The sequence below is a fragment of the Argentina silus genome (assembly GCF_951799395.1).
Source record: "Argentina silus genome assembly, chromosome: 4".
Classification (NCBI taxonomy): domain Eukaryota; kingdom Metazoa; phylum Chordata; class Actinopteri; order Argentiniformes; family Argentinidae; genus Argentina; species Argentina silus.
This window is the reverse complement of record NC_139658.1, coordinates 10,096,216-10,119,244: the sequence shown is the minus strand read 5'-3', so window position 1 is coordinate 10,119,244 and position 23,029 is coordinate 10,096,216. Positions and strand designations below refer to the sequence as shown.

Here is a 23,029-nt window from a genome sequence, read left to right as displayed (position 1 = left end):
AGTGTTATAAACAAGGGGCAGTGTTTAAAAAAACAAACAAAAAAAAACATACGAACTGTGTGACAGTTTAAACTGATCCAAGATCCGTTTTGCGATATTGCATTGTAGGATTAAGACTGGGAAATGTGGAGACTAACCCGATCCTGGATCTGTATCTGTACTTCAACAGCGAGTTTAGAAAGAGGCTCGCGCTCTTTTCCCCGCCCACAATTTCAGGTGACAGCTCGAGCAAACGGACAGTCCGCAGATTGCCTGCTGCACGCTGCTACGAGGAACTGCGCACTAAACGACACCGTTTTTATAAAGACACCTACCAATTGATAAATTAAGCATTTGTTCATTTCTGCTTCCTATATTGTTACGAATTGTAGTCTTCTTCTACTACAGTCTCAGCACACACCGAAATCCCTCTTCCGCAAATTACCGAACGGGAACAACTGGCAAATAACTAGCAACGACGTATCTGATTAACTAAAACTTCGTTATTCATCCGAAATGACGGACTCTGCAGGGGACGGAAAGTTGGAGCTGAAACAAGCAAGCAAAGAAGTAAAGGAGAGTGAGAACGTGGCGGAAAAATACTCAGCCATGACAGTGAGCAAGAATAGCGAAGTGACCATGGGTGAACTGTCGTCCTCTGCTTTTACCGCTGTCCCTACTCACAAACCTGTCAAAAAGGTAAGATGCATGACGTGACTGACAGCCCATCGTAGTAGTTGCCTAGAATGTATTCACAATTACAATTGTTCTGCTGGTTAGTGAGCTATACTTGGTGCTTTTGTCCGGATGTCCCATCAAGGTAAATCTGACGTTAATGCAATTAGTCGTCGTTTGACAGTACTGACAAGCAGATGCAATCCAACCGCGAACACATCCTACAGCCTACTGACTGTACGTTGTTCCATATCACCCACTCCTCATGTCGGTGTACGGAATATGATTTATTCACTACCACAGCTGCAGTTAGAATGCGTTTAAATGTATTATAGGGGATGATCTTCAGCACGGTAGCAACAAAATGATCTATGGCCAGACAAAACACACACACATACACATACACAAAATCAACGTAGTTAGGCAGGACCCATCGAGTCAGTTTCATGAGTCTCTTTTTTTTACCCTCTAGTCCTGGGCTTTGTGCCTATGATGTCTCTCTCTCTCTCTCTCTCTCTCTCTCTCTCTCTCTCTCTCCCTCTCTCTTTCCTCTTTCTCTCTCACTCTGGCTCTTCTACAAGGATTCAACTCTCAAATTTCAACTGTCATGCTGGTAAGGAAGGAGGAAAAGTAACAGTGGAATGTTTAAAACCAGTCTCCTCTCTTCCTTGACAGAGGATACCATTGTCCATTTCTTGAACTGTATTGTTTGAGTCCATACTATATCCAATGCTCACCTGTTGAAGAACATTGAGTAGTTATTTCAGGTGGAGTTGCCCACTGTGTTCCTTATTGAATCCCCATGATGCGTTTGTAATACTGAACCTGCATTCAACAATTGACAACAGCCAATGTAATGATGGCGGTTCCCCTTAAAGTTAAACTCAGCATGGCCTGGTGGTCTTTGTATCTGCACTATAACCTCAATCTGTTGACTCTAATCCAGCTGTGTAGCCAGGGGAGGTCTCTGTGTCCCAGTTCTACCAATGACTTTAAAATAATTTCCTCTTTGTGGACACGATTTTTGTTCGTTTTTCACAAAATGAACACGGCTGAGGCTCATACAACACACATCACAATGCGTTTTACACATTTCTATAGCTAGAAATATAGGCCACTTCAAATGAGAGTAAATAACCGGCTGCAGTACATTTCCTATCAGATGGACTGCTGGGATGGGAGTGGTAGGTTTTATTCATCACTACTTACCCATCCAGTTTTATGTGGATTGTGTCTACAGGCCTATTCAAAATGGGAGCACGCCTCACAATTCAACCCTGTTCTTGATAGAGCTTTCAAGTCCCCTGCCGTAAAGGACAAGGGTTGTAATTAACAACTCAATTATTTGTGGCGATTTAGTCTCGCCTTTGTACTATGGGAGCGTACAGCTACACGCTGAGCTAATCTGCACACAAAGAGTCCTCCGGTCAGGACCCTGCAATTTACAAAGAAATCAGGCAGTATGAAGGGAATGGAAAAGAAAGTGTGCCAGCATGTTGAGCCTAATAACAACTTGACTGCACAACCCGCACTGACAGAAGTGTATTATTTTCAGAGTGTCTTATGTATCTACTGAAACAACGACAATGACAGAAATTATTGTCCATAAATGTACTACAGTCTACTGCATATTTCTAATGTATGTCCTAATACAGGAACCTCAAAAATGGATCTTGATTGGGATTAAAGGGATCCGTAGTTCTTTTGATGATTAACATGAGCCTCATGATTCACCAATCCTCCACTGGTGTTTAGACTTGGATTCCTGCTTGTATCACTCAGGACCAAGGGCATTGTTGGCCTCTCCCAACAAAGAGAAGTTTAGCCCCTTTGCTTTCAACTGCTTTCCAGGGGCTTGTTAAGCTACATTACGCTCACTTGCTCTCAATAAACATTAGCTTGAAGCCCCCTCCTGTATCAGCACCTAGGAGCAGCCTGGCATGTTACGCAAGCCGGGCGTGTAATGTTTCATGCACTCACATAGGCAATTACGAATGCATTGGCACACACACACACACACACACAAACACATTTAGAGGCCATTATGCAACGATGGTGTGAGTCAAGTAGGATGTTCAGCCTTCTGGGCTCTCCAGAGAGAGAGAGAGAGCGGTAGAGAAGTAATTCAATCTCAGAAAGAGAAAGGCATCTGTGTAACTGATTTGTTATGTTTACATTGTAGTAGGTTCACATGAACATTCCTGAAATGGTTAATCAATTTCCACTAGCTGACATGATCATACCAGTGCAATGTAGGCCTATAAAATGTGTTGAGAGAAAATGGTAGGACGGGCAGACAGACGGGGAGCTGTGGGTGAGCAGTGATGCTGAGACTTGAACCCTAGCTGTGTGTGGGTGTGCTCTGCTCTAGCGTACTACTTCAACTCAGCCCACTAGGTATGTGTCAGTGCTCAGCACACAGTTATACAACAGAGCCTGTTTCTGGAGCCTCTCATGCCATTAGCTTTAGCAAAAGAACAGACCGATTATTTAGGCAATACAGTGGCATCGGAAAGTATTCAGACCCCTTCACTTTTTCCACATTTTTGTTGTGTTATAGACTCAATTTAAAATAGATAAAATAAAAAAATGTTTGCCATCAATCCACACACAATACCCCATAATGACAAAGTGAAAACACGTTTTTAGAAATGTTTGCAAATTTATTAAAATTGAAATACAGAAATACCTAATTTGCATAAGTATTCAGACCCTATGCTAAAATGTGTTAAACATGTCACTCAACAAGTTCAATTGAGTCCATCTGAGTGCAAGGAGAATAGTTCATGTGATTTCGGAATTAATATTTTAATAGTCTCTGGTTTGTATCTGTCACTACCAACTCAGCAAATTTCATAATTTTCTCCAGCCCCTGCCGATGACAAACATACCCATAAGATGACGCAGCTACCACTGTTCTTCATATGAGAGGTGGTGTGGAGACTGCATTGCATGTGCTGAATTTGCACTAAACATAATTGTGTTCACAATTATGCATGTGAGAGAGATTATTTTCCATTAAGGGATTATTTTTGTCCACTTGGTTATAGACCAATTTTGTAGAGTGTCTGAGATGATCGACTTTTTCCCATTCAACTTTGTAGATTTTTGTAAGTCTCCCCAGGCCTCAGGGTTGCATTCCTGAGCAGTTTTGTTCCTCTCCAATTGCTCAGTTTGTGACAACCTGATCCACACAGTGTGTAATTGATTCCTATGAAAATCAGAGACCCTATAAAAACAAAGATATTAATTCCAAAATCACATGAACTATTATCCTTGCATTAAGATGGACTCAGTTCAATTTATTGAGTGACTTGTTGACAGCATTTTTGCATTTGAGCTAATTTTAAGAGTGTCATAGCAAAGGGTCTGAATACTTATGTTAATGGGGTATTTCTGTATTTCAATTTTAATAAATTATTAATTTCTAAAAAATTGTTTTCACTTTGTCATTATGTGGAATTATGTGTGGATTGATGGTAATATTTTCCAATCCATCTTCAGTGGAAACAACAGGAATGTCGCATATCTGAGTGAGAGAAGCAATCCAGTTTTGTTTGTTTTCTTTTGTTTACACACACACACACACGGTCAGCACTGAGAGCGGGAACAGCTTGTTTCAAAATTCCCACAACACCCTGCTGACGGATTGTCTGATTTGAGAATTAATCCTGCCATCATGGAAACAGTCAGGGAGGCGGAACGGTGACCTCACTGCTGATTGGAAGCCGACACCTGTCCATTAAACTGGACAGTACCTAGCATAGAGTGAGCTAAATGGAGAAGGCAACCTCCAGGGATGACCTTGGCTAAATACAGCTCAAAGCACAGCCTGGTAGTAATTCCACAATCTACCTATAATCTTTTTCTTTGATAGAACTATCTTAGATGCAGTTTCTTGACAGTGGCAAATCTTCAGTCAGCCACTGAAATACCCACTTACAAATAAACTGCCTTTTGAGTTGCAGTTGATAATTTGTTGATATGGTAGTTTGAGCAACTGAAGAGGACTATGCAAATTAAGTGTGACCTTTTATTCATTTTATTTTTATAAATTTTTCTTGAAGGTAGTTGAACTAACTAGAACTAAGGAAGCTTCAAGCCTGCTTGAATTAAATGTGCTCTTCACTGTAGCCTAGACCTACTGTACATATTTCTTGTAGCCTAAGATTTAAATTTCTCATATTCTCTCAAGTAATAATTTAATTAATTGAGTGAATGCTTGCCTTTAGAAATGTTTATAGAGTTTGTATTTCAGTTTTTCATCCATGAATTACAGTGCCCTGGAAACACCTCAATATGCCCAAAATGGGCCAAAAAAAGAGTACATTTCCCTCACTGTGGCAGTGCGTTCATTAATGTTTCATAATGTAATGAGGTCATCGGGTTCAGCCTTGATCCTCACCATAGTAATTGACTTAATGGGCGTTGGCTTGGTGGCTAGGTGTTGATATAAGCATTACCTAGCATTAGCCCTTTGGAATGACCTACTCAATGTTCATTGGAGAAGAAGGTCCGAGGTTCCTCCCCTTGGACATTCTCCTCCAATGCATTTTGTGAAGGAGGCCAGGAGGACATCAGGAATCAAGGAAAGACTTTGCCACTGCGTCCTAAGCCCCATGTTAGCATGCATGTTAGGTGTGAACCATATGTGTGAGAGTATAAGGAAAGGTCAGCATGGTGTGTATTTTTAGTTGGGATTGGATCTGTGGGCTTGTGTCGAAAGTGCTGTAGTGCTTTTAGGCTTATGGCAACAGGTTTTAATTTCCTTTGAATCTGTTTTATTACCCAGCGACTTTGGGTTCTATCAGCAGCCAGGCACTGCCAGATTACACAGGGTGGGAAGAGGAGGAAGGGGCCATAGATCTCCCAGAATCTGAGGGAATAGAGCTCTTTCACAACCAGAGAGAAAGAGAGGGACAGAGACAGCAAACAGCGAGAACCACTCAAGGAAAGGATAGGGAAAAAGTAGAGGAGGGAACAAAAGGGTTGGGTCAGGTGAAGGCTGTGGCACAGCCCTCTTTTGGCCCCCCCTGGTTTGGAGATTGCCATGATAACAGGCGTTGGATGTGAAAACACTTAGGAGAAGAGTTGGAACGCTGGTGAAACATGGACCGACCAGAGAGAGCCATGAGGCACTCCAGGGTGAGTGAGATTGACCCAGAGACAGTGAGACCCCCCCAGGGGGTGTACCCTTTAGGTCTGAATACAGCTCCATAGAAACCCTACTCGGAATCTTGTGCTCGTCTCGTTTAAGAAGACAGACAGTAGGTTATTTGATCCATTGAAAGTGCAGTTCTTGGAGTTTTGCTCTGAGGGCAGTGTAATGTTGTATGGAGGTTGAGAGCTTCAAGGACCTTCAAAAACTTTTGAGTCACGTTGTAGAAAAGTTACAGTGCAACCATTTAACTCTGACTAGCTCAGTTGTCGTGAAGGGAGAAAGAAGAAATATACCTATATATTTGTTATATAATGTAATATAATATAATGTTTTGGTTTGTTTGCATTTGATGGAAGTCGGGCTTCCTATAAGGAGATTACTGCCATTGCTGAATTTCACTGTTGTTATTCTGGCCCTAACATCTGAAACAAAAGAGTGAATAACTAGCTGAATGGAGAGGAGAGGGAAGCTCCCTGCCCCTCTGTCCTGTTGGTCTGGAATGGGGACACTCATTCAAATGCGCAGCATGAAAGGGAAGTGGAAGCCAACTGGTCAGATCACTGTGAGGATTAAAAAGGAAGATGTGTGTATAGAGTGTGTGGCACTGAGATAGAGAGCAAGATAAGTTAAAAAATAAATAAAAAGAGGAAGATAAAGTGGGAAGGTTGCTGTGTAGAAAACAAAGCTCACCATTAGAAAATGCTGTGTTGACTAGAACCTTGTGGCGTAATAGCAAAACAGACGAGGCCTCATGTTCATATCAAAAAGTAGAAGACACACACACACACGCACACACATGAACCATGGAAAGCCAATGTCTAATCCTCTTCAAATCTCTCTGTGCTCACAGTGCTACAGTATGTCAGTGTTTCTGGACTTTGCGCTCTGGTGCTTTTTAACACTGAGACCTTGTTGTGTGTGGTGGCTGAATGTATGTAAGAACAGATTTGGCTCTGGCACCTTGCAGAAATGAAAAGACCAGCATTCCAAAGACAGTTCGTGCGGAAAGCTTCCTATCCATCCCTCCCTGCTCGGCTTACAGACCGACACAGGATTCACCTCAGCATCTCAAGTTGTGAGGGTGTGACGCACTCAAGATTCCTGGCTACTGATGGTAATAAAAAAGCCAAGTATTTGGTTTTGCCACCGATGACACAGGATGCTGTTGTGAGCAAAACGTTTGCTGATGGTGGTGGATATACTCCAAACGTAGACACCCACACTCTCACTGATGCACACTCAGCCATCCCTGTGACACTCCATGAAAAGGTCACTATGTCTTGACTTACTGGAGACCCAGCCAATTTGGCTCCGACCTCAACTGGACAGCAAAACCAAAACAAAGTTTATGAAGTGACTGCCACAATGCAGTCACTGTGTGATTATCTGTATACTGTATATGCAAGAGTCATCTAAAACCAAATGCCAGTCATTGTCTAGCTTACACCATTCTTCAGTGACAAATGTTTTTACAATTGTTTAGTCGAACCATTTTTACACAGTTGGTTGAATGCTACTAGGGCTGACATAAGCTGACATAGGTGTGCTCAGCTCACTATGGTTGCAGTCCTGAGGAATGTGTGTGTGTCGTTATTTGGTTCATGTGTTTATATGTTTGTGTGTGTGTGCCGGTATTCATGTGAACATTCTATGGTTAAATCTCTTTGACTTTATTGAAAATAATGTACACTCCACCACAGTTCCCACCACGGTCAACTCAATGTAAACCTCTGTTAAATGTGAATAGAGCTCTATTGATTGGGTTCACATGACTATGCTTTTCCATTCCCAATTGATGTCTTAGCCACTGTATACCAAGTTGTTTATTAGTTTTGTCTAGTCTTATCTGTTCGATAAAACAGGGCATCTCATCATATAATTGGGTAGGAATAGGAACTTGCTGCAATGCATTATGATAGATTTAGTCTTATATCTCAAAGTGGAGTAAAAGCCAAACAAGGTATTGGTTTTGAGCTGCCCTTAATTCATGTAAAGACCCACTGGCATGCTGCTCACATACTTACAGTATATATCCAATGTTCCCCTTTGGCCCCCAGCCACAGTACTTATTTTCTCATTGGATTCTTTAAATACTGAAAGGATTATCCCAAATTCACCTCTGGCTCTGTCTGGCCTCCCCAGTGACCGTATGCAGGAAACAGGGTGGACCAGACAAGCATGTCCTGCAAGTGGTTACGGTTGCGTAATGCCGTCTGAGAGCTAATCTGCTTACAATGATTAAGGGATTCTGATATTACAGTTGTAGTTTGCAAAGCACTTGTCATGCCGGTTCCAAGTTGTGCAGACGTCAGAAGCTGTAGAGCGGTCGCCTGATGTCTGGTGGGGCCGTTGGTCTTATCACTTCCTCAAGACCTCTGTCCACCTTCAAACGAGGGAAAGTCATTTCTGCTATAAAGTGACGTTTGTTTGAGAAACACGGTCTTAGAGATTGTATAAGTGTGTAAGTGTTTGTTTTGTGTATATTAGTGCATGGCGTTGCACTAAAGCTCTTAACTCCTACTCAGAAACAGCATTGCACTCACAGCCTCCCTGTAGCCTAGTCCTTGACTTAATTATTTCAATTATTATGAAACCCTCTGTCTCTTGGAACGATTACGGATGATCCGTTTTGATTGGAGAGGACAGAGAAAGTAAATAACGAGGAGGAACATTGACATGAGAATCAACGTGATATACCCCTTTTTAGCAGTTGTTTGCTTTTGTTATACAAAAGTGGAGCCAATTCCGATGTATTCATCAACACAGCACACCAGACACTCATATTGTCCGTTCTGAATGATAAGTAGGCTTATTGTGGAAAGGGTGTGTATACAGTATGTATTATGCCTTAAGCTCTTCATTCAGGATGTCTGTTCAAGGCTGTGTTTTGGCATTACTGTCTTGCGTGACTACACTGAAGCAAGGGTCTGAATAATGGAATGTGACATCGATTTCTGTGATGCCTCTACTGTAATACAGCTGAACACACTGCCTCATTGAATTTATTAACGGCAGTATGGACCTGAGTGTGCGAAATGCTTGGGATGAGCCAGATGTTTCTCATGTGAATCTGAGACAGAACGTCACACATTTCCCTTGAGGAGAGTCCAAAATAGACTGATGACGTGTTTCTCTGTGTTGTGTTGGAGAGCTGAGTTGCTGTTTTTAAACTGGGTTTCATTATGAAACATAAAGTCTGGCATCACCACAAAGAGAATGGCAAGGGTGCCATAATCTATTTTGAAGTGGGGGGCCAGGGTATGCATTTGATATTATTAGATATATTATTTCCATACCTTTCTATTGAGGGTTTGATCAAATGTATGTGTGTGTGTGTGTGTGGGGGGGGGGGGCTGGACCCTCAGGACCCCCCTCTTTCTGGAGCCTATGGAGAATGGCCATTTTGAATCAGAGTTCAATGGAATTTCAGATGTTCAAATTCACACCTATTTCTTGAAACAAGATGTTTGTCAATGTTCTGTTTAGCCCATGTCAGAAGTGGACATCTGGACAGACCATTTACTGTATACAGTATATAACACTTTGAATAGCCATGCCAGTTCAGTAGAACTCTATTTCTGTATGCCTTCCATGTCTCAGTATTTCATACCTCTTCTGCAGTGCAATCCATGCTTCTGGCTCAGTTTGACCTCATCAGTGAGGGCATGTCTTAATGAACTGATGTCTGTTGGGGAATGTGCCATCTACTTGGGGCACTATGCAATAGAAAAAAGAAGCTAGTAAAAACAAGACAGTATTATCATGTCAGCATATTCATACTGTACCAAACACATACTTCTCTTTCTCCACTCCACACCATATCAATAGGCAGTATGTAAACAGACCAGGCCACACACTAATGACCCCTAGCATACATATGTATTGACAATTAAATATTGACATTAGCCTTAACTCTGCAATCTTTTCCATGGAAGGATCTCTCATGGTGAAGCCCTTTTCCTCTTGACCTTACATACAGTCTGGAACTCTGGTAGACTATTATGCTGATGGGGGTTTCAAGAGAATTCAAGTCAATTCATGTCTCTGCTCTTCTGCTCCTTTAGCAAATCCAGTTTGTGGAGGACAAACAGGAGTTCAGCAGGTTCCCTACCAAGGCTGGACGACGCTCCCTGTCCCGATCCATTTCTCAGTCATCCACTGACAGCTACAGCTCAGGTAACACACACACACAGCCCGATAATCATCAGTGACCCTCAACACTAGACCCTTATTTGCTGATGTTTCTCTCCCTACCCTTCTCACCCAGCTGCCTCCTACACAGACAGCTCCGATGATGAGACTTCACCGAGGGACAAAACACAGGCCAACACCAAGGGCAACAGCGACTTCTGTGTGAAGAACATCAAACAGGCTGAATTTGGCCGTCGTGAGATTGAGATTGCAGAACAAGGTAGAATACCGCATGGCTTCACATGCTAATCTGAAGTGACTACTGTCCTGATAAACATCATAACTTTCATAAGGTGCCCCGGAGTAAAGTACTCGTTGATTATTTATGACTTGTTCTTGGAGCTTGCTCTATGGCATGAACCCAAGTTTATTGGTCTCTGACCCATTCTGCTTTGAAATCAGGGTATATAAATAAAACCAGTAACAACCACATTCAGACATGAGGAATACATTGCTCCTGCCAGGACTTTGGGTTGCTATGCTTAGAAATGTGCTCAAGTTCCAGGTTCCAAGGCCAGGAATTGTCAAAGTCATATTTATAGAGACGTTGAGCTGAGTTGGGAGTCTGGGATAAGAAAAGAACAGCAGTTCTCAGTTCTCTGGATGTCTGATTTAGTGTAGCTTGTTTGCTAAACTTAGATTGACCTCCACCAATCTGCTTGATTTTCTACCACTATGCCTCTACTTAAATGACTCCATTGTCGTATTGGTCTGTGATTTTGATGTTCATGAATTTGATGTTCAAGCCAAAGAAATATTAAATCTATTTATATACAAACAAGGCAAGGCAGAGAGAAAGAGACACAGAGAGAGAGAATGGGATATTACACCGAGATTAAAGAAGGATTTACCACTTAAAACACCTTCAGTATCATGAAGCTAACCTCAGGTTTTTGAAATGTAGCTAAGATAATTATTTGTCAAGGGTCCTGATTCTGTCATTCTGATGTCTGATCTTCAACATTACAACACTTTTAATGTTATGTGCTGTGCACAGCACGTCAGACGTGGCATTTGTTAGACACAATGTACCCCCCAGCGACCTTGGCCATCATTGCCTGGGAACGGGACGTAATATCCAAAGCACAAGGATTAAGTGTTGCAGTACACAGCATGACGTGAACAATAAAAATGTGTTTGTATTGCTGACACGAAAGTCTGAGATCCCTCAATTATGAGAGACATTTGTGAGCAAGATGTTAGAGTTGGAAGGGCTGTACAGTATCTTCATCCATCTTGGTTGGTCTTCCATACTATGTGAATGTAGGCCTAAGTTTTTAATCTTTTTCTCATGCTTTCTTCCTCTCTTTTTCACTCCCCCCCCCCCCCCCCCCCCTCATTTTCTCCCCCTGTCAGATATGTCAGCATTGATTTCACTCAGGAAGAGAGCCCAGGGAGAGAAGCCACTGGCCGGAGCCAAGATCGTGGGCTGCACTCACATCACTGCCCAGACTGCAGTAAGATAGCTCTCTCTCTCTCTCTCTCACCCCAAATACCAGCATACCCCAAATATACCCTGCGGTGTGTCGTCTCTCTCCCAGTATAATATGATATGATTTAAAGACCACATACGGTATCACTGAATTTAGGAGAGACATCTCCTCCAATTGCCTTGACCCTTTCACATTACTTTGCTCTGCGTCCAACACCTAACCCTTCACCTCCCAGGCCGCATGCTGATCTCTCTCCCTCCCACCACTTATTCTGCAGCACAGTATCTAGTTCTGTGATTAAGAGTGGTAGCTATCATGGCAGATTGTCAATAATGGATGCAGTGTTTCTCTGCTTGTCTCTTAGGATGCGTTCAATGTTGGATGCTATGTAGTAAGGTCTTTTTGCTGTGATCGAGATGGGCAGGATATTTTTTGTTTCTTGGAGTTCTTGTGCATCTGTCTGTCTGTCCTCTATAAGTCTGTCTATGTCTTTGACTCCAGCTCCTCTTCTGTGTCTCTGCCCTCAGGTCTTGATTGAGACTCTGGTGGCTCTGGGGGCTCAGTGTCGCTGGACTGCCTGTAATATCTACTCCACACAGAACGAGGTGGCAGCTGCCCTGTCAGAGATCGGTGAGGAGCAGAGAAATGATTCACAGTTTGTTTAGGAGACCAAAATCCATGGCTTACACTGCTCTGTCCATTAAATGCTGATTATAAACTGTTTGATTTTTTTCAGGAATAATTGATCTGTGTTGTAGTACAAGCTTGTATTGAGAAAGGAGTGTGAGTGACAAATGTACTTCACAAGAGGGTTCCTGAAAGTTGTGGTTCGTTCATCTTGCATTCGTATCAGTTACATATTTGTTTAATGATTTTTGTGTAATGAATCACATGTTTTTTTTTCTGTGGAGGTGTGAAGGGTGATTTGCTGCACTGTGTCCTTTGAAACCAAGGGGACGTTTAGGGGGACGCTCTCTGTTAACTCTTGGAAAACAAACTACTGCTGAGACAAAGAAAACATCGGATTTTCCATCGAGTCAATGAACTACAGCACTAAGATACATATCTCATGTGGTTTCTAGGTGATTCTTAAGTGTATGCGTTTCACGTAGCAGGGGCTCTCTTCTGTTCACGGCTTGTTAGCCTGAAAGGTTTCACACCAGAGTCAGATCACATTTAATTAAATATCACCGAAGAGCACAGGCTGTGAGAGGAACTGTCACACAAGCTGTGCAGTGTTGAAATTGGGTTTAGAGTTTATGGCACACACACACACACACACACACACAGTCCACCAACCAACACAGTCCACCAAACATTTACTGAGGCAGTATAATGTGTTGATCCCATACCCAGATGCAGTGTGCCTTGCAGCAGTATGGTCATACAAGAGAGGTGCCAGGCTGAGCCTTGACCCAGGGTTGAGGTCATGATAGCGTGTCAGACCAAATCTCCCCAAATCCCATAGCAGGAGTCAGGATTGTTTTTAACGTACCACACCATTTTTTCTTCTTCATTTTTTTCCCCCCCGTAAGCCCTCCCCTTTCCACATAGTTCTGCAAAGCCCCATCTGTCAGAGTATCTCATTCTAATAAACCGTCGGGCCAGGTTTCTGTGGAGAGAAATCTCTCCGCGAACAGATGAAAGGGCTGTGTCCTCTGGCAGCGGGATTCTTACTGCTCTTTCAATCTGCCGTGAAAACGACGGATGCTGGCTGAAGGCTAGCGATCACCTGCTGTCTGAATTCTGCCTTCAGTTGAGTCAGAGCATGAGCACCAGAGATAAGAAACACACAAGATGACAAGGACAAGAGACAGACTGCCTATTGTTATTATCCCATCAGGGTCTAGGAAACAGACAGAGAGAATAGTTTCCGCAGACCTTCAGGCAAAAAGCCGACATTATGCTTTTATAAGTGAGACACACACAATGTTAAAAGCATTTCCATTTGGCACGTAAATGTCAGTTCATCCCATGTGATTAGATGTTGCAGCGAGCAATTTGTACTAGCAAGCTGTCAAGCTAGCTTTGACATGCTACTGTAGCTTTATATCTCATATTCAATATATGCTTATGGCTAACCTAACCCTTTTCACAAGTTTTTTGAATGATTATGAGAGCATGAAGTGGGCTAAAGTTTAATGATAAAGAGCTCAATTGTTACTGAGTAGACTTGTGTAACAGTGATACTTCTGGTGTAATGTGGAGCAGAGGGAGAACTGTTATAGGCTTTACAGAAATTCAGATTTCCAAAGAGGAGGAGTTTCAGAAAACCCCATTGTAAGGGGTGAGTGCCGAATGCACATCTGAAGAACTCACTGTCAGCAGAGAAAGGGCTTTTCAACAAGTGTGTGTGTGTGTGTGTGTGTGTGTGTGTGTGTGTGTGTGTGTGGACGGACAGTTGTGCTGGTCCAGATGTCTGGAGTTAAGCTTCCGCTCATGATATTAATATGGCTTTAAAGCAGATTACAGCGTCATGGAGCACAGGGCGTTCAAACAACCTCCGTTCTGTTTTCTCTGGGGAGGCTGGTAGAGGTGGAAATCGTAGGAAGGGTAATGCATGGAATGAGGAATGGTATTCAAACACATATGTCCTCATTCCATTCTATACCTTACAATGAGCCCTTCCTCTGATTTCTATCTCCACCAGACTTCCCTGCTCTGGAATGAGGGGTCTTTGCCAAGCAAGCCTTCTGCCGATGATGTAAAATGCTCACGGGACCCCATGCTGCCATTTTAAGAAATGGCTTTGGATACTTTCCTCCTAGATAATACAGCACTGATCTCACTGAGTCTCTGATCTGGAGAACATGTTGTCTTTTTTTCTGTAAAGCATGAGTTTTCAACCCAACACTGATTTCTGTACTGTAGGTGTGGCCGTTTTTGCCTGGAAGGGGGAATCGGAGGATGACTTCTGGTGGTGTATCGACCGCTGTGTCAACATGGAGGGTTGGCAGGCTAACATGGTACCCTTAAAGCTCAACCTGAGTGTACAATATTGTTGAAGGGTCAAACTGGGTACATCCAATTTTTGACTCAACATATTTTTATATATAGCCATTGATTCTTGAAGAATATAACTTATAAATACCTCATGAGCTTAGTTCAACAGTCTTACCCCATCAGAACCCCGAATATAAGCTTGTTTTATTCTATTGTTTGTAAACAATGTAATTGTAAGCGTAACCGAGTTGAGATGGTAAACTCACTCCTCTTCCTTTGAAATACCCCCACCCGTCGAATTGCTAGATTTTCGATAGTGTAGCTGGTTTACATTGGGGTATTTGAGGAGACAGTCACGTGTGTTGGCAAGCCAGAGGTCACAAGTTCGAGGCTTGGTTGGAGCAAGTCGAATATACATTTCTCCAACCCCATCCCTCAGCTGTTTACCAAAAAAAGTGTCAGGGAGAAAACCTTTGTTATTGTTTGAATCCCAGATTGTCCCTTTAACAGATGTTCTATGTACCTCATCTGTGTGTGTGTGTGTGGTGTGTTGTGTGTGTGTTGACAATGCTGTGTTTTTGATAGATCCTTGATGATGGAGGGGACTTGACCCACTGGGTGTATAAGAAATACCCCAACGTCTTCAAGAAGATCAGGGGCATTGTGGAGGAGAGTGTTACTGGGGTCCACAGGTGATTTAATTTAACATTTAAACACACACACACACACACACACACACACACACTCAACAGAGCTTAGTTAGTAAGAACATCAACATAGACTTTCTCTGTGCCTCTCAGGTTGTATCAGCTGTCCAAAGCAGGCAAGCTGTGTGTGCCAGCCATGAATGTGAATGACTCTGTGACCAAGCAGAAGTTTGACAACCTCTACTGCTGCAGAGAGTCTATCCTGGACGGGTGAGTGTGTGCACTGTGTGTGTGTGTTGTCTCACCACATTCCGACAATTGATGAGAATTGATTGCATGGCCAATAAACAGTTTTTGTTGTCTTTGTTGTCTTTGCTTAACCAAAAGCACACAAGCACATGAGCAGGGTTGGTTGTTTTGGATAATGTGGTTAGGTTGTGTTTATGTAGCAAGGTTGTGGTTGTCTGGGGGGAGACAAAGGGAAACCATTAACACACAAAACAGGACAAGCATGACAAGAAGTGCCATTGACTAAACGTGTTAAACAAGCGAAACAGAAATACGTTGTATGAGAGTATGAATAAACAGAACAAGGAAAAGTAAGCCGTGGCTATTTACACAAATACAACAATGTGCCATGTCGCTGGATTTCCCCCCCAAAGCAAAATATGATGTACCAGTATATAAACGAGCCCAATAAATCACTCTTATCTGGCCTGAGTGGTCCAGTGGCGGAGATTTTTTTTTAATAAACTGTACTGGAGAGAGCCCACTTCTCTCTGAGGTTTTGCTGTACTACTATACAACTGGTAGCAGACATCCTGTCTCTAACCTCTCCCCTCTGCCTGCAGTCTCAAGAGGACCACAGATGTCATGTTTGGGGGAAAGCAGGTGGTTGTCTGTGGTTACGGAGAGGTACGTTCTTTTCTTTTTTTTCCGTTTTTTCCTTTCATACAGAGCAACTATGTCAGTTTGTATGGAATCCGACTGTTGTTTTGTTTGACTCTTTGTTGAGGCTATGCTCAATCTAAGATGAATGATGAATATGTGCGTTCATGATGTTGCCTGTATTGTATGGAGCGAGTGATCGGTCTTTAAAGGGCTAACGTGGTGGTCTACAGTTTGGTGGTGGTTCTGTATTGAGTCCAATGTGGTCTGTGGTCCGCTCGATTGATTTAGGTCAGTCATTGTATTGTGCGACATTAATGTCATGGTAATGTGGTGTACCCTCCCTGCAGGTTGGAAAAGGCTGCTGCGCTGCACTGAAAGCCCTGGGATCCATCGTCTGCATCACAGAGATTGATCCCATTTGTGCCCTGCAGGCCTGGTGAGGGACAAGAAACAGGAAGTAGGATGCAGGAAGTGCTGCATACGCTAAATGTCAGACACCGTGGACTGAGAGAAATGCCACCATGAATAAAACCACAAGGCCCCTTTTGCAGAGGGGCCACTTTGTCCCCGCTTTAAGATAAAACTATCACAACATAAATTCTCTAGGAAACCATAAAACCCAGTACTCGTGTGGCAATGGACTTATATTGAACAAGGAAACGGTGTCTTATTAGTTGATTGGGGATTCTAACCTGAATGGAAATAAATGAGCTGTAATTGTGAAATAAATGAACTGTGGGCCCACCTGGATCAGGACTAAATGTTCCTCATGTCTCTGAACAGCATGGACGGGTTCAGGGTGGTCAAGCTAAACGAGATCATCCGCCAGGTGGACGTCATCATCACATGTACCGGTAAGCATCGAACAATCGCATTTATATAATCAACTCTTATGTGCAAGGGACTGTTTTATTTTTTGATGGATTGGATTACATTAATCTACATTGCTTTAATCCATGCCTGGCACAATCAATAAATGTTCTGATGTTCATTGCCCTTTGCATGATGTAATCCACTGGAAGGTATTTGCTGTTCGGCCCGACACGGGTCTAGTGATGGAGAGGCTGATGGGTTTCTTTTGTAGGAAACAAGAACGTGGTGACCAGGGACCAGCTGGACCGTATGAAGAACGGCTCCATCGTGTGCAACATGGGCCACTCTAACACAGAGATCGACGTGGTGAGGATTTTGCCTTTGTCACCACTCGCTAGTGGCTGCAGTACAAAGTGAACATCAGGGACGGAGATTTCTGCATATGTTGCGTGGAGATTTCTCTGTTGTTTATTTTTGGGAATTTCACCAGATGATAAATCATTTTGATGGTGATTTTAGAATGTGTGCACAGTCACAATTTTAGCAGTGTGATTAAGTCCATGCTGACTTTACCCCTGTTTCCCAGGCGAGCCTGCGGACCCCGGAACTCACCTGGGAAAGAGTGCGCTCTCAGGTGGACCATGTTATCTGGCCTGATGGCAAGAGGGTCATCCTGCTGGCTGAGGTACTGTACACGCACACACACACGCACACGCACACGCACACGCACACAAAACAGACAAGAAACCGCTCTCATTCAAATAACATTGCCCTCACACACATTCATGGACCTTCATGTAAAAGAGTTCTGTACTGAGATGTAGCAGACTAAACCTGTGTGTGTGTGTGTGTGTGTGTGTGTGTGTGTGTGTCTCCCCCTCAGGGTCGTCTTCTGAACCTCAGCTGCTCCACTGTTCCCACGTTTGTCCTGTCAATCACAGCCACAACTCAGGTAATGCAAGATTTAGATTAGATTGATGTTCAACCACTCAGAGGCAGTAGAGTTGACACAGTGGCTGTAGAAAGAGACTATATCTACAGCCAGCTAGTTGTGCAGATAGCAGAATCTGTGGGTTTTGGTATCTATCTGTTTCCCTTTCAGAATTAGGTCATGCTGGCTGGTGGTAGGAGTGTGCCTTGACCTCAGAATGCCTCCTCCTAATAATAAAACACCAGGGGGAGATGCTTGGCGAGAGTTTATCTGAACTGGCCAAATCTCATTAAGATAAGAGAGAATCTCAGCGCTTTGTGGAGAACGACTAACAGCCGACAAGAGAGATTGTAAAACTGGGTAGTTTAGATCAATACAACTGGTGTCGGTATTCATAGAATGTTTTCCCATGCTCAGTGTTTGAACTGTACTGTATGTGTTACAGTAGGGGTACTTTACTCCAAATCTATTGTCCTTGTTGTTTGCATTGGTCTACTCTAGATACATTCTGCAAAAATCGCGGTTCTAAATGTATTGTAGATACAGTATTCCTGTAAGTAATGGGTCAGTAAAGCATTTTTCCTTCTTTTGGCTCTGTACTCTGAAAATGTGGATTTGAAATCAAACAGTTATTATGAGGTTAAAGTATAGATTGTCAGCTTTTATTTGCATAGCCCCTTGATTCCAGGGCACCAGAAGTAATGGGAATTGGTTTGACAGGTGTTTCTAGTTAGTCAGTATAAGAGAGCTGTCAATGTCTAGTATTGATTCTAGGCTTTGTGTTTGGTCTTGGTGTCTGTCCACATGATGACGGAAGAGGTGACAAAGCTGAGAATCTCTACTTTAACCTCATAGCAATTATTTGATTTCAAATCCAAACTTGGAGTATAGAGTGAAAGGAAGAAAACATTCTTCACTGTCCCATTACAAATGGAGGGCACTGTGTCTCGCTTATCCCCTTTCTACCATAACCCATCTGAATAAATGACTACAGTACCCACAATTCCCAAGTCATAACCGCGTCCAGATGCAGTACCCATTTCGATACTAGCTAACTAGTAGTTGTTGTTGTTGTCTAGAGAGAAAGTATCCCCTTCCGGTCCAAGATAATTTGAATTCCCCACCATCTACTCACTCAACAGCCCAGGAGGCAAAGTCATCAGCACAGAGCTGGCGCGTGGTGCTCTCTGGGACCTGCAGGCACAGTAGAGGGGGGTCAAAAGTTCATACGAGTGATTTGATGACAAATTTGGAGCTTGGTTACACTACTCCTCGAAGTAAACCTGGGCTTTCTGTCAAGTGATCTATGAGGCTCCAATTGGCTACATAATAACATTTGTAGACTATGCATGGTGGAATGATGGGACATCTACATAAAAATGGATTTGGAGGAAAGTACCCCTTGAATCACAGTACATTGCGTAATGTATGTGTTGTGGGTGCATTCTTGAGATCGCACATCATAAAATACACTGTTTTATTGATGCTTGTGTATTCTTACCCACACACACAGGCCCTCGCCCTCATTGAGTTGTACAATGCTCCAGAAGGCCGCTACAAACAGGATGTCTACCTCCTGCCCAAGAAGATGGGTAAGAAATTAATTCCTTCTCTCTTTGGAATATTATCTGCAAATCATACAGAGTAATATTAGCTGTGGTGTTAGTTGTGTAAATAGGGAACCTTTTTTTCAACATATCTGCTGTGCACGCAAGTGTTGGATTAAGGCAGCAATGCAAACTACCTCCACCTATCTCTAAGGTTGTACTTATGCCCCCTGGTGTTAACGATGTGACATTACAAGTTAAAGCTGTGGCTTTTTGTTATTCCGGCACACAGGTGGAAATAAGTGTCCTTTAGTTGAATAGCATTTACAGAAAAGCATTCTCTTGTTTTTTACTTACGTAAATGTGTGTGTGTGTCACAGATGAGTATGTTGCCAGCTTGCACCTGCCCACCTTTGACGCCCACCTGACGGAGCTCTCGGATGAGCAGGCAAAGTACTTGGGCCTCAACAAGAACGGCCCCTTTAAACCCAACTACTACAGGTATAATTGTCCTCCTACTGTCCTTTTAGATACCACCCAAATTAGATAATTTAGATACCACCCTGATTCATCTCCATTAGCTCTATTTGGTACACAAACTCTTGAAATGTAATTTCACTGATCCAAAAGTGGAGTGATGATTCGCATGACTTGTATTACACAAATGACGGACATTTATGCTTTTCTTCTGTATTCACAGGTATTAGCTTGTATGTGTGGACCACAATTCTGCACTCCTCGACTTGGACAAGGCCTGAAATTACCAATCAGAGGAAGAGAGAAATTCTATTTTGTATTTTAAAGACACTTCATGAGAGACTGTCTTTGTTTTTAAAATGAAGCTATGTTCCTTGAGCTACAGTAAGTGTTGTCCTGTTCCACTTGCTGTTTTGTGTAACATGAACACAATGTTTAGATCCACCATGCTTCTGTACATACAGTCCCCACCTCCACAATAAAATAAACAACTGACAGGGCCCCACTGGCCATGAATGACCAATCGAAAGTACAGCACTCAGCTGTGAACTTGCAATATAGTTCATTTTTCATAAATGTCTGGTTTCATACCTACTCACTATTGGAGTAGCTATTTTTAAGAAATTGTTGATGATGAGATGACTATATAAGATGATGATTATAATTAGATGATGTGTTAATATATTGTGCCAAATGATTGTGTGGGGATGGGAAATGGTTGTGATTGAGATGTTTTGTTTTTTTCACTCTTTGCATTGTTGTCGCTGTACTCTACTCTAACCCTAAGTATACATTCCAGTTGAGGGAACAGGGAGAAACAGCTTCTTCAGAACTCAAACCTCAGTGTTCCACACGTTGTCATGTTATCCTGCTGGACCATTTTTATACCCAGACCTAGATGTTTTTACCAGCACTTCATTTTCCTGATCTCTCTTTCTGAAATGTTGGAAAACAGAGCTGTGCAGTAAATGATGGGCTATTATTCAGAGTTTTCTTTCTAGTTAAGAACTAGCAGTACTACCAGTCCTAAGTAAATGAGTCCAAGGAAGATGGCTCATATTCTCAAATGCAATAATGTTCACACACAGCATTTAGAAGTGTAAAATACTGTACTGTAGGCCCTGTAGGTTTACTCAGTAGATCAGAGAAGACCCAGTGCTACCCTGGTTAATGAAGGCTAGCTGAAGTGTAACATCTAACACTTAACTGGACATTCTTTGGAGTCATAGCCCATTCAGCTTACGGATTCATTGTGGAGTTGCCCTTTTCCCTTTCCTGGCTCTAATGATATGATAATTGATATATATATACTGTAGCTATTCAAAATTCATGAACCAAATTATATTGGTTTGTAAAATTCGCTTTGTTTAATCAAATGATTGAGATAATGCAATTATTTGCTGATTGTTTTAGTTTTATGACTTGTTAGGTTGCGCTTAACGGCCAAAGTTGTCCTCCTGTGTTTTCTGTGTATCAATTCCCGGCTGTCTCATCATAACAGGTGGTCTCTGAGATCACTCAGTCAGTTTGATACAGGTAGCACCTAGTGTCCAAGGAGTTTAGGTGGAAGGTTTAAACTTTTTTTCTTTGTCCTTTTAATGTTCCAGTTTAGCTGTATGAAACAAACACTGTTAGAGTTTTAGCTAATTCAGTCAACTGTCAGGATAGGCGCTTTCATCTTTGCTCTTCATTAAGCTCTTGGGCATTATAGCCAAGAACATTAGTTTGAGAAGGACATTGTTGGCAGGCAATTGGGTGTTGTAACTATGGTTACTGGTCAAGTGAGAGTGCCTTGTGACTCATCTGTTCCTGCACATATTCATTACTAGTTTTTGTTCTTCTGGTGCAAGTGCCCAACAGTATTCTGATTCTGCAATATAATCACTATGCACCAACATGTGTGTGTATAAGCTAAATTTCTCCTGCTTTTGATGGCTTTGTCGTTCTTTATGGTACCAAAACTGCTGTTGTGAGCATACTAATATACTGTAACTTCTCAATGATAACATGCAGTACCAGACACTTTTTCACTGTAGTTCACAGTACAGTTTGTGGTTCCTACCTTGCTTATTGTCTGGAAAAGCATGCCACAAACTATAATGGCTCAGAATGGTTCAGAAGGCCTTTATATGCACTGGCTTGATTACAGTTTTTTGATATTTTGATTTTGATGAAACAGAGTTTTTTGGTTGAGCGCCTTAAGCTTCAAGTATTCTAATACCTCTGATGTCAAATTAGTTTTTGCCTAATCGAATCTCCATATTTTAGTCGTGTTTATGCTGTCATAACCATAATGAGTCACTGAGTGTCATGTTTATCAAAATCAACAGGGAAGAGTTGTTTATTGTTAGTTGGCTATGCTTTCAAGCTAGGTCAATTCAGCTGCTGTTTGCAGCAGTGTTATGTAATTTCTCATTACCAGGCATCAGTTGTGGGGGCATCTTGTGAGTCACACAGCTGTATTATGCTTATGACAGCATAAAAAAATACTTTGAAATATTTTAATTTGGAGCTTAAAATTCCTGTTCAATTTCTGTGATACTGTTTGTACTGCTACTGTACAGTATAGTGAGGAGATGAATTTGACCCTTTCGTTACTCTAAGCAACTCAACTATCACTGTGATGTATATGATACAAGGTTTGCATGTGTATCTATGGTTTCCACAAGACATTTATCTGACTTTCATGAGCTTTGATATTGACATTTTAGTGTTAAAGACTCAGTAGTAGGCCTATGTGTTAATTTTCTGCACACTGAGTAATTTGTAGAATTTGGCTTAAGCCCACAGTGAATCACTTATGTGACAGCTTTCTCATGCTTTTATTTCTGTTCTGCTATTCGTTGGTTGATGTGTACCGATCCCTTTAATAAACTTTTCTGTGTATGAATTTGAAAACTGGTGGTAGTGTGACATTCTTCAAGTCAGCAAGTCCAATAAGTCAGGATATGATTGATGATTTAATGGGCCCATTATAGTAAGATTGACATGATTGTTGGTGAAGTGGATGTATAACCTTGTTTAGTATGAGACTGATGAGATGTAAAGTGCATAGAATTAGCATACTTTAAGAGGGTTTTCCCCACATCTAATAGAATATTTGTACACACAAATACAGTTGGTAAATGAGACACATGATACTGTGAAATTGGATGAATAAACAATTTATTCATGTTAATAATACTTTTAATGACAAAATACTATAAATATTTAGAAGAAATGTAATGTAGGGCAAGTTACACTAGTGAAGCTCTAGTCCAGGCCTGGAGCAGCCTGTCCACATCCACAGATCGTCCTCCAAACCTTGCGTAAGAACCCTCGGATCCCCTTCTTGGAAGACT

General features: G+C 42.1%; 1 protein-coding gene across 3 annotated transcripts; it reads left to right on the top strand.

The window, feature by feature from the left end:
• The first annotated feature begins 224 nt into the window (after positions 1-224).
• On the top strand, positions 225-22,586 carry LOC310803244 (S-adenosylhomocysteine hydrolase-like protein 1). Of its 3 annotated transcripts, none has more exons than XM_083667945.1 (17): positions 225-678; positions 9,880-9,991; positions 10,098-10,226; positions 11,363-11,463; positions 11,967-12,069; positions 14,311-14,405; positions 14,968-15,074; positions 15,183-15,299; positions 15,881-15,944; positions 16,268-16,356; positions 16,704-16,774; positions 17,005-17,099; positions 17,320-17,418; positions 17,617-17,685; positions 19,178-19,256; positions 19,592-19,712; positions 19,912-22,586. In XM_083667945.1, exons 1-17 carry the CDS (start codon positions 496-498, stop codon positions 19,916-19,918), a joined length of 1,641 nt encoding a protein of 546 aa, XP_083524071.1. In that variant the 5' UTR covers positions 225-495; the 3' UTR covers positions 19,919-22,586. The 3 variants fall into 3 exon arrangements, with proteins under 3 accessions (XP_083524071.1, XP_083524070.1, XP_083524072.1); XM_083667944.1 differs by having other exon boundaries at positions 10,083-10,226; XM_083667946.1 differs by lacking the exon at positions 225-678 and adding an exon at positions 5,728-5,799 and having other exon boundaries at positions 10,083-10,226.
• The last annotated feature ends 443 nt before the right edge of the window (positions 22,587-23,029 follow it).